This window comes from Plecotus auritus, assembly GCF_963455305.1.
Source record: "Plecotus auritus genome assembly, chromosome: 2".
In the NCBI taxonomy this organism is placed as follows: Eukaryota; Metazoa; Chordata; class Mammalia; order Chiroptera; family Vespertilionidae; genus Plecotus; species Plecotus auritus.
Window position 1 is genome coordinate 41,136,397 of NC_137771.1, and position 12,489 is coordinate 41,148,885.

General features: G+C 44.1%; 2 protein-coding genes across 4 annotated transcripts in view; one reads left to right on the forward strand and one right to left on the reverse strand.

The window, feature by feature from the left end:
- DAB1 (DAB adaptor protein 1) overlaps positions 1-12,489 on the reverse strand; it is a 1,124,084-nt gene that overhangs the window by 516,129 nt on the left and 595,466 nt on the right. The window lies entirely within an intron of this gene.
- LOC308241051 (NADH dehydrogenase [ubiquinone] 1 alpha subcomplex assembly factor 3-like) lies at positions 686-1,190 on the forward strand (the record flags this gene model as incomplete). The annotated part of the gene is made up of 1 exon (XM_080654632.1): positions 686-1,190. One exon carries the CDS (start codon positions 686-688, stop codon positions 1,082-1,084), a length of 399 nt encoding a protein of 132 aa, XP_080510758.1. The 3' UTR covers positions 1,085-1,190.

The window sequence follows — 12,489 nt, forward strand, 5'->3', positions numbered from 1 at the left end:
GTACCTCACCTGGGGCCCTGGTTCTAAGAGTGGAATGCCTATGTATTCCTCATTTCGTTGGTGATCTGCCAACCGGTCTCTTGGAAAAGGCTCTGCCTGCCCTTGCTCTCTTCCTAATGCCATCTGCTGAAGGAAGTAGCCTTTGGAGAGTGTGAATAACACTAAACCCTTCCTGAAACTTCTCAATGGCTTCTCATTGCATTCAGAGAATACATGTGTGACCTGCCTCCTATCTGTGCTCCAAACTCAGCTCACACACAAACATTGTCTGTTCAAGCCTTATACTTTCTCAATCTCTCCCACAATCTAAGACCCCATTGTAGATCATGGCACCAGCTGTGACTACCTGGAATGCTAGTCCCCAGCTCTCGGCAAAGCCGGTTCCTCTCAGTCCTGCAGGATTCCACTGAAGGGCACTTCCTGAGCAAAGCCTTTTCTAACCACCTTGTCCAAAGTAGCTCTCCTATCACCTTTAATTCCCAGCCTCAGGCTATAACTATATTTAGGTATTTGTGTTCATGTTTATTGTTTGTCTCCTCTACAATAATACTGGTATAAATAACTTGAAGGGCAGGGAACATACCTGTTTTACTCACAGCTGTATTCTCAGTGTCTAGTATTATATCTAGGTTATAAACAGGTGAAAAATAAATATCTGTGGAATGAATGAGTCTTGAACTAAAGAATGACCCCGCACGCCGCCTACATCGACAGCTACAGCAGCCGCGGCTTCGTGGTCAACGGGAACCGCGTGTTCGGGCCCTGCGCGCTGCTCCCGCACTCCGTGCTGCAGTGGAACGTAGGCTCCCACCTGGACATTACGGAAGAAAGCCTCTCTCTCTTCTGGATGCTGGAGCCCCCAATAGAGATCGTGGTGGTGGGCACCGGGGACCGCACCGAGAGGCTGCCGCCGCAGGTACTGCGCGCCATGAGGCAGCGGGGCCTCGCCGTGGAGGTGCAGGACACGCCCAATGCTTGTGCCACTTTCAACTTCCTGTGTCACGAAGGCCGAGCGACAGGAGCTGCTCTGATCCCCCCAACTGGAGCGACTGTGCTCGCACCTCTGGCCCAAGATGCAGAGTGAAGCAGGGACCCACCTGACCTTCCCAGAGCGCCTGGCACCTGCCGGGCAGAGCCCATCCCCGTAGCCTGTGCCGCATGGTTGCTTCCCTGTGAAATAAACATCAGTCCGCTCGTAAAAAAAAAAAAAAAAAGTGCTCGCTTCGGCAGCACATATACTAAAATTGGAACGATACAGAGAAGATTAGCATGGCCCCTGCGCAAGGATGACACGCAAATTCGTGAAGCGTTCCATATTTTTTAAAGAATGACCTTGATCCCTAATGCTACCTACCTGGTTGCCTAAAGTTACCATTGCAGTACCTATTGTCTTAATATGCATCTACTTTTAGATATTGTTGGGCATTCTTAATGATAATCCTTAGCCATAATGCTACCTATGGTCTACATAGTGTTTTTTTTTCAAGCTTTTGGGGGGTACAGTGGAGCCCTTTTATTAATTTAAATGCAATCTTGTGATAAAATTAAAAAGATAAAACTGGTGGAAATGGGTCTGCTCCACTTGACTTAGGAGTGAGAAAACTCAAGCTTCACCTGGCTCCCCTTAGATACTTCTGAAAAATCCGGAGCCCTCTGAGCAGGGGTTGGCACTCTGAGGTTGACTAGTTGTTTTCTCATCTCTGAGATTTTCCTTTTAGATCAGACTTGCCTTTGTAAACAACAGGGCCCATCCACCTTTGATCCCCAAGCTCCAGCTCCATTCTAGACTTTGGTCTTACTTCAGTCTCTCCTGCTACACTCCAGCACTGTAATTACTTGTTCTCTGTCTCACTGCATCACGAAATACATCATCAAGACCCTGGATTGAAACATTGGTCTCTGAACTTGCCGGGAGCCAGTGACAAATCCGTCCACCAATCCATAACAAACATTGTCAGCCTGCGAGGGCCAAGAAAGCAGGACAGATTTCTGTAAAAGCGTTCTACCAAATGGGATCACTCGAATCAGTTTTATTATTGTCTTAAAATATATCTAATGTGCCCACAGTGAGGCTTCTAAGGACCTGACAAAATAAATCTGAGGCTGAAATTAAACTGAAAAAGCATATACTTTCCAGATTCTCAGTGTCAGCAGAGTCTTCCCTTAGGACAGTTCTGGTTCCCAGCAAAAAGAAGCCCACAGAGTCATCCTGCACTGAGGCATGTCTCAATCACTCAATCAACCTAACACCATGTCCTGGAGGCTTTGGAGCTCTGATCTCCCAGGAAAAGTAATAATGGAGTAAATTTGAAGCCCTTCACACTTACCTTTTTTTTTTTAATTTTATATAGTGATTTGAGAGAAAGAGGAAAGAAGGGAAGGAGGGAGGGAGGGGAGAGAAACATCAGTTTGTTGTTCCATTTATTTATGCATTAACTGGCTGACTCTTGTGTATGTCCTAACTGGGGACTGAACCTGCAACCTTGGCATATGGTGACGACACTCTAACCAACTGAGCTACCCACCCAGGGCCCTTCACACTTACCCTTAAAGCCAAGATGTTTGGTTCATGAGACAGAAAAATTATCCAGCCAGTGGACATGAGAAGAGCCATTGGCCAGAATTGAGGAGACCCAACAGTGAACTTCAAGGCCTCCCCTTCTGGGTTGGGGCTCTGCCTCCCTCTCTAGCCCCATTTCCTGCACCACTTGCCTCTCCCTGTCTACTCATCCCGCCAACCATCCCAGGCCCCACCATCACATTGTTCATAATTCCACATCTCCATGCCCCTGCTCACCAGTTCCCATTGTTTAGAATGCAGAGACCCAGACCAGGACTGGCCCAAGTGTTGGAGAAACAGTGATAAACTACATATAGTCCTACCTTTGGCAAGTGGGCAGTGTGATCTGGACCTTAGGTATTAAATACACATCAGATTTCAAAGACTGAATATGAAAGAAACAGCAACTGCAAAATAGCCAAGCAATAATATTTTTTAAATGATCACATTCAGAATATATTGTATTAACTAAAATAATTATTAAAATAACTTCCTATTTCTTTTTACTTTTTAAAGTGTGGCTACTGGATAATGTAGAATTAAGTGTATGGCTCACATTAACATTTCTATTACACATATGACTCACATTATGTTTCTTTTGGACAGAGTTGTTCTAGCAGAGGGATTCCCAAACCTACCTGGTCATCTGAACCACCTTAGAGGGATACCAGGTCCCCATTCTCTGGCAGTTCTCACTGAGTAGCTGTGGGGTCCTAGAATCTAGTTTTATGATGTTCTTCAGGTTAGTCAGTGTCTCAGGTCATCCCACTTTGAGTTGCTGGCCCCAGGTTACCCTGTGCTTCCTTCTATGGCAGTGATGCCAACCCTCACTGAGTGTCAGAATCACGTGGGGAGACTGGGTAAAATATAGACCTTCCCATCTTTAAGAGTTGGATTCAATGAATCTGGGTAGAATCCAGACATTTTTGATTGTTCCCCGCCCCCAAAACAAATGTCAGCTGATTCTCAAGTACAGCCAAAGATGGAAACCACTGCTCTATCCCAGTCCTCATTACACACCTTGTAGTTTCCATTATTCCCCTTCTCCTTCATTAGACTGTGAGCTCCCTGAAGGATACTTCTTTGCCTCCGTGTCTCATACCCTGAGGCCTGTAGGAATGGGTCAGGGCATGTGTTGAACAAGGGAACCTCATTTCATCCTTTATGGGTAGACATTTGGCACTGGATTTTTTGTCCTGGTTTAGCTCCTGTTTCTACCTCCGGCTTTTAGTGGTTTAGTTTTTGGCCCCACACACCTTTGCTGAGCAGCTGGCATTCCCAGCTCCTGCCTCCCTGAAATTTTGTCTATCAGTGAGGACCAGGCTCTCTTAGTCCCCCATGTCTCCATTATCCTCACCACCCCCTTTTATTCTAAAGAAGTGCAAGTTGCAGATAAGTAAGAGTTGATGAAGATGAAAACTTAGGGCTGCGTTAACCCTTAGCCACCTCCTCCTACATAAGCCCAAGTCCCATGACCCTGCACCTCAGGCCAGAGAGCAGCCTTTTCAGCGCCCAGAACACCAGGCAAGGGGCAGAAGTCTGCACCCTCGGCCTGCCACTGACTGCCTGAGTGTCACTTTCCTTCTCATCTATAATATGAGTGGAACAAAACAGCAAAACAAGAGAAGTTCCACCTTCCCTATGACCATGGGACTCCTTTGGTCACCTTCCCTTTAAGCACACCCTTCCTTTGGTCCACCCTCCCTCCAACGCTCCATCACAACAACCTAAGGAGCATCTGTCCTGAGCAGGTAATCAGCTGCATGCTCAGGGTAAAGCAGGGAGCAAGGAGGAAATGCCTTTGCTAAGGTCTTACTTCAAAACTGCAGCCTTAGCATTTCAATTGTAATACTTTCCTTCCCCTGAAATCTCCCAAAGCCCCTCCCCCAGGTTGGTCTTCAGATCTCAGCTAAGCTCCTTCTCAAAGGTCCAAGGGAAGCAGCCCCTTTCTTGGGCACAGTCAGTGGGAACTCCACATGGGCTCCATCTGTAAAGACTATTAATGATCAGATGCTGATTCTCTCCAAAAAGTATTTTAGAATGAACATTTCACCACCCCATTGTTGTCTTGGATGATTAGATGAACTGGAAAAACAAACAAATGAATAAAAAGCACTGCAAAGCTCTAAAAATAACAACATCTAAAATAGGAGGGGGCTGGTTTTCTAGACTGGAAGTAGGGGATTCAATTGTAATACTGAGAGAATAAAGTAGCTGATCCAAGCACTTATTTTATAAAGACTATTTCCTGCTACCATTCAAAGCTGTGGCAAAAATAATAATATATGATTTCAAATTATTTTGAGTCACTGTGTGTATAACTGACAAGGAAGGGGGAAGAGTGGGTATCTTTTGTTAACTAAGAAATTACCTTTCTTCTGTAAATTCTCTGAGGAACCAGAGGACAGAATGCTGAACCGAATGATTCTGATTGGAATAGGAACCTTTGAGCTACTTTGTAAAATTACTTATTTTTTTTCCGCCAAAGGAGGGGAAATCTACTTCTAAATGAATGAGTGGGTAATTGAAAATATGATAGGATTACAGAAGACAATAAAAATAAATGTAATTTAAAAAGGCCAAAGATCATCTCTGTCTTGTACATAAATAATGAAGCTACGTGAGGTGAGTAATGAGAAGAAAGCATATCTTCACGGCAAACCTGGGTACACTGACAGGGGAGCCCAGAGCCTCCAGGGACAGGAGAAAGTGCAGCTGACACAAATCAGAACAGATGCTACACAGACCTGATCAGTTTTCCAGCACGGAGCCTAACTAGGGAGGTGGTACCTTAATAAACAGATGATACAATTAGGTGGCCTTAGTGGTGGCTGTGCAAAACTCAGCGGCCCAAATTATTGACCAGAGTAAGTAGAATGTGTGTGCTCTAGAAAGGGTTTAAAACATTTCTTGAACATCTACTATGTGCCAAGTCCTGGCCTGGGGGCTTTTTTTTTTTCTTTTTTTCTTTTTTCATCATAGTATAATCCACTCAGGCAGATTTTACTGTTCCCATTTTGTGGATAGAGAAACTGAGACTCAGAGAAGTTTAGACAAATCCTCCTGTATAATGCCATTGTAACAAAGGTGTCTTTTGTGAGACCCACCTCCAGTGGTACTTTTATGAGGCACACAGTTACATTTTTAAAAATAGACACCTTGATGGAGGAAGTAGGATGTAATAGAATGGGTTTTGGGTGGATGGGGTAGGGTGGTATTGAGTCTATGTTTGTTTTGTGCCTGAAAGAAGAAAAGAAACAGAATCAACCTTTATGGACCTCTGTGAGTACCAGGCATCCTTCTAGGGACCCCTGACAAATACAATCTCATTAAGCACTTTTGAGGGCACTAGTGATGGTTGTTAAATGTTGCTATTTTGTGGCCTCAGAGAAGTTAAATAATTTTTCTAAGGTCACCTGACTCCTAAAGTGTAGAGATGGGATGAGATCCCAGGGGCCTGTGTAATAGTGAATACATGGAGATGGACAGACAGCACCCAGGGCAGGGAGGCTGTGTGCAAGGCACAGATGAGTGGAAGTGCCCAATGCACATTTGGGAAATATTCTCATATTACTAATGAGTTAACTGAGATCCACAGAGGCACCATAGCTTACTCAAATGGAAAAATGTATGTGACTACCTAAGACAATGTCTGAGAAAGTGCCCGAGGCAGCAGCTGGCTCTCTGGGAGTTAGTTCTTTTTCCTTTCTCCTGAGGTCACTCAGTACAGACCAGAGCCAGGTCTTAAATCCTTCTTGTGCTGCATGGTATGGGTGGGGGTGTTTATTCTGAGACAGTGTGCAGAGCAGCCTGTTCACAGGCCCTGCGATGGGACTCACTTGCAGAACACTACCTGGCGGTGTGAAATGTAGCCATGGTTCAAACATAGGAATCCTACTAGATGGACAAGCACAGTGAATGAAGGGCATTCCAAGCAGAGGGAACCTCCTGGACAAAAGCCAGGAGGCCAGAGTTTGAGAGAATTGAAGCTTAAATAATGGTGAAAGGAGGAGGAAGAAGATGCATCTTGGAAACTAGACAGGGATTGGGTCCTAGAGAACTTGGTGGCCCTGCCCAGAGATCCTGGACTTATCTAGGGGCAATGGGAGACCATCACAGTCCCACACCAGGACAAGTTAAGAACACCCAGATTTTCAATCTGAACAGTAGTGAGATAAATCTTACCCTGTTTGTGACAGATACCCTTCAAGATGACCCCAATGATGCCTGATTTCTGGTACTCACAGTCCCCATCTCATCCTCCCCCACAGCATGGGTCTGTGTGGCAAGAGGATATGGCAGAAGAGATGGTATAAAAACCCTGCAGCTTCCAGCTTGGTGTCTCTCTCAGATAACTTGCTATGGGGGAAGCCAGCTGCCATCTCCAAGCAGCACCATAGAGATGCCCACATGGAGAGGAACTGAAACCTCCTCCCAACAACCTTGGGAGGGAGGCTGGAAGCAGTTCCTGCAGCCTAGTCAACCTTTCAGGTGACAGCAGGCCCAGCTGACACCTTTGCTGCAACCTGAGAGACTGAAGCAGAGCCACTCAGCTCAGCTGCCCCAGACTACTGACCCTCAGGAACTATGTGAAACAACAATAAATGATTGTTGTTTTAACACTAAATTTTGGGGTGATGTGCTGGACAGCAATGGATGACTGAGATGCTGTTCAAAGACGAGAACACAGCCCTAGCTAGTTTGGCTCAGGGGATAGAATGTCAGCTTGCAGACTGAAGGGTCTCTGGTTCGATTCCAGTCAAGGGCACATGCCTGGGTTGTGGGCTCCATCCCCAGTAGGGGGTGTGCAAGAGGCAGCCAATCAATGATTCTCTCTCATCATTGATGTTTCTATCTCTCTCTCCCTCTCCCTTCCTCTCTGAAATCAATAAAATATATATATATATATATATATATATATATATATATATATATATATATATAGACGAGAACAGAGATTCAGAAAAATGAACTGAGTTAGGCAAGACCACACGGCTTAATTAAGGTGAGACCCTAATTTCGTTCTCAGGTGTCTGACTTCAAACCCACTCTTTCCCCTACAGCATGGTCTTCTGATTTTCCTTAGATATATCAGAGACCAAATTATATACTAGTAAACACAGCTCTTCCTAGGCTAATCTATATATATAAAAGCCTAATATGCTAATTGTCCCTCCAACTGTTCAACCAGTCACTATGACATGCACTGACCACCAGGGGGCAGATGCTCCAACCAGTAGGTTAGCTTGCTGATGGGTTCTGGCAGATCAAGACTGGGTGAGTCGGGCCAGACATGCCCTGGAGCCCTCCCACTGTCCCTCCCTGGCCCTGATCATGCACTGGTGGGGTCCCTCGGCCTGCACCCTCTCGCAATCTGGGACCCTCAAGGATGTCAGAGAGCTGGTTCTGGCCCAATCCTTGCAGGCCAGGCTGAGGGACTCCACTGGTGCATGAATCCATGCGCTGGGCCTCTAGTTCATTATAATTTCTCAAGCTCCTGCTATGTGCCAGGGACTTTACTATGTAGTGAATGTGTGTCATAACTTGTGAGAGCCGAAGTGAACACTCTCCCTGTCCTCTACTTTTTCGTATTTTTTATTAGAAAAATAGGCATGTGAATGAAAACTATGATAAAAGGCTGTAATGTGTAATAGGGTAAGAACTAAAAACAGAGTCCTACAAAAATAATGAGAGAGCAACAATGGCCTCTGCTGGAAGGCTCCTGGGAGCAGGTGAGTTTGGATCTGGGCCAAGTGGAAAGGCTTAGGAGTGGAAGGAGTTGGCATTCCTGAGTAGAGGAAACCACAGGAGCAAAGCGATAGTAGCAAAAAAACTAAGTGTATTTGTGAAACTGTTAGCATTTTGATTGCAATAAGAAAAGTGTATGCATGCACCAACAGAACTAGAAGACTGCAACAACACAGGGCAATATGCATTTTTGTCTGAATACCCACTCAGGCTTTTGTGGGGCCAGTCACTGGCCTGAAGAAGCATTAGCCATTCAAAATTTTAATTCCTATGGCATCCTAGTATTTTCATAACAGAACTGTAGGCACTTTGCTAGTCACTTACACATTTTGTTTCATTTAACTCTCACAATTTGTTATCTCCACTTCCTAGATAAGAAGATTAAAGGCTAAGAGAAATGAAGTCATTTGCACTAGTGATGACAGGGTTGATAGTAAGCCTTGGTCTGTCTGAGGCCTCTGCACTATCTGATGCATATGTTGTCCTTCTCCAGATTACTGCATAGCCTCCTAATTAGTCTTCCAGCTTCCACCCTGTCCTACCTACACCCTGTTCCCACATAGCAGCCAGAGTGGTCCTTCGAAAACATATATCAGGTGACACCACTTCTTTCCTCAAAGTTTCCAACATTCTCTCTCTCCTGGAATGAAACCCAAGGGACTACCCACAACCCACAGGGTCTGTGGAATCTGACTCCTGGCCTCTCTGATCCCATCCCCAGTCCTTTCCCCTCCCACACTGAACTGCACTCACCTGAAGCATTTTTCTCCTGGGCTTCTTCATGATTTTCTCTCTTCCTATGTTCGTGTCTCTGCTTAAATGACAACTGTTCGAAGGCCTTTCCCAACTGCTCAAATTGTAGATTATCCCCCTGAATCCTCGCATTCCAGTCCCTCTCTACCCTTTTACTCTGCCTTTTATCCATTCACTCATCCACCTGACATCACATCCTTTACTAGTTTACAATCTGTCTCTCTTCTCTAGGATGTGAGCTCCCAAGGGCAATACATTGTGTCTGTATTGTTCAGTGCTATTTAGGGTGACCAACTTGTCTCTGTTTTCCTGAGGCTTTCCTGGTTTTAGTATTAAAAGCCCCATGTCCTGGGTACCCCCTCTCAGTTATGGGCAAATCAGTAAGGTTGGTCACCCTACTGCTGTTCCCCTTCAAATGTTGGGCTCCTGACTCCTGGGTGATCCAGCCTGTCAGAACATCATATGTGACACCCACTGAAGATAGGACAAGTACATGATAATTAGTCATTTGGTCACTGACTGGGAAAACGTGCGTCAAGCCTTCTGATCACAATTCACAGCTGCCTCCTCGTGGCTCCCACCTCATGTTATTATTACCTTCATTTTACTAGTAGTTTACATTCCAGTTAGTTCTCCTTGTCTGTAATTCACTAGAACTTCTAGAGGAGAGCTATACTTTTGTGACCCTAGAACATTTTGTAAAGAATGAATGTCCAGCCCAACCGGTGTGGCTCAGTGGTTGAGCGTCCATCCATGAAACAAGAGGCCATGGGTTCAATTCCTGATCAGGTCACATGCCTGGGTTGTGGGCTTGATTCACAGTGAGGGGCATGCAGGAGGCAGCCAATCAATGTTTCTACCTCTCTCCCATCCCCCCTCTCTCTAAAAATCAATTAAAATATATTTTAAAAAGAATGAATATCCAATAAGTATTTGTTGCATGAATATTTGTATGAACCTAGAGGAAGACTCCACAGTGAAACCTTCATAATAAAGTTATCATTCTCCACTAATGGAATGGGTGCAACTATCATAGGAGATGTGTAGCTAGCAGTACTATGGATTTTCCAACAAAGGAATGGACCAGGGTGTGTGTGTGTGTGTGTGTGTGTGTGTGTGTGTGTGTGTGTGTGTGTAAAAGTTAGGGGCAGGTATAGGGAGAAAAGAAGAAGACTGAGAAGCAGAAGCAAAGATGACAAAAGGAGTCATGAAAACAAGAAAATACGGAATGAATAAATCAAGATGAGTCCTATGAATATGGTGAAGGGTGTTTATTGAACCACTGTGCACAAGATTGGACATATGAAGAATATCTAAAAGGACAATGTATGTTTTGACAGAGAGAGATGTCAATCAGATATTTTAAATTGAAGTAGGCAATGAGAGAATGCTTTGTGGGATCTGGCATCATGGTTAATATCACAGGCTCTGGAGCCTTACTCTTCCCATCCTAGATCCTCCATTTCCTAGCTGTGCGATATTAGGCAAGGCATTCACTCTCCCAGCCTCCGTGTCGTCATCTATAAAACGAACATAATAATAGTGCCCCTTCATGGCACATGGTGAGGACTAACTAACTTGATACATGCACAAATGCTACATAGCATTATGTTATTATCACTATGAGAGTCTATTTAGGGAGAATATATATGTTTATTTATGTGTATTTTAGAAAACAGAATGTATAAATGTTAATAGTGATAGAAGTACAAGTAATTTCAATTTTCTCCTTTATGGCTTATCTATAGGTTCTAATTTTCTCCAGCAAATGAATATTAATAGTGTAATTTAATATAAAAAGAAAAGTAAGCAAGACAAGTAAAGGGAACTGAGGTGGGCATCAGGATTTGGAGGACGAAGAATTGAAGAACCAGAATTGAGACCAAGGGATTAATGACAAAAGAGGCAAGGAGAAGGGAGAGCAGTCAAGGCCAAGACTGGAGGCCACCAGTTATGTAAACCTGGCTCCTCTGTGCTTACTCTAGGAGCACTGACCACAAAGAAAGGCAAGGACAGAAGGGTCAAAAGTAGTCAAATTGGAGCATCATCTCACACACATTAGACACACATATTGGGTCCTGAGGATTGTTTGAACTGGCTCAACAATCTGTTTCTATAACCTCAGTTAATTGTTTTTAATTTATTTTTTAAGAGAATCTGAAATTTGGAGCTTTTCATTCGAATCTCATACTACTAAATTGAGATATTTAATTCTTCTAAAAGGAAATCTCTTAAAGCTACAGCTTGGCTTAATTTAGTCATTCCATTTACAGAAGAAAGTGTCAATTACAGATTCTATTTCCTGCCAAGACAGTAGCTACTGAGAACTTTGAGCAGAGCCCACAGCTGATGTTACCAAAGCAGGAGATCTCGCTTCATCTGGGTCTGCTAGGAAGAGCTCTGGAGAGAAGCTGACTTCAACAATTGTGAATGCATTTATTTTTCAACAAACAAATAGGCACATAGAAAACACATGGAAGCTAAGTGCAATGTGGTGTCCTGGGTTGGATCCTGAAACTGGAAAAGGCCATGAGTGGGAAGTCTGGTGAAATCTAAATAAAGTCTATAGCTTCGTTATGACAAATGCACTGTGGTTATGTCAGATGTTCACATTAGGGGAAACCGAGTGAAGGGTGTATGGGAATCCTCTGTACTATCTGTACATTTCCGTAAATCAAACATTATCCAAAATTGAAAGTTTATCTTAAAATACCTGGAGGGAAATATAACTATAGTGATATTTACTGAGTTACTATCACCTGCTTAGTGTTTCCTTATATCGTTTTAGTTGATCCTGTGACGTCGTTAGTTAGCTAGCTGTCCCCGGCAATGTCTCTCACATTAGCCATCTCCCCTTAGTGTCTCATCAGTTCCTCTTTCCAAAGCATCTCAAATCTCCCTCTCCTGGTCTCCCTGACTCCAACACCTCCCACAATCCTTCATCCTTCGGAGAATTGGATTAATCACTGATCTCACTACCATTCCTAAACCTGCTCCATCTCCCCACTGCATAGAACTCAGAATCATTAACATTTTAGACTAGATAATACTTTGGTGTGTGTCGGGGGGAGGGAGAGCAGCTATCTGTGCATTTCGGGGTATTTAGCAGCATCCTTGGCCTCTATACAGTTGTGACAACCAAAATATCTCCCCACATTGCCAAATGTCCACTGGGAGATAATCATCTAGTTGAGAACTATGGGCATAAGAATGAAGTTCCAATTCTTTAGTCTGGCCTCAAAGTCTTTTTGCTATGTCAGTCTTCTGCTATCTCTACTCACTCTACTTCTCTCCCATGATGGCATTCTCACTCTTTCTTGGAGATTTTGTTTACTCTCTTGCCCCACTGCTATTTTTGCTTTTGAGAATTCTGCCTCCCCAACAAGCAGATCAATCCCTATCTTCCAGCACAGTGGCATACAAGGATG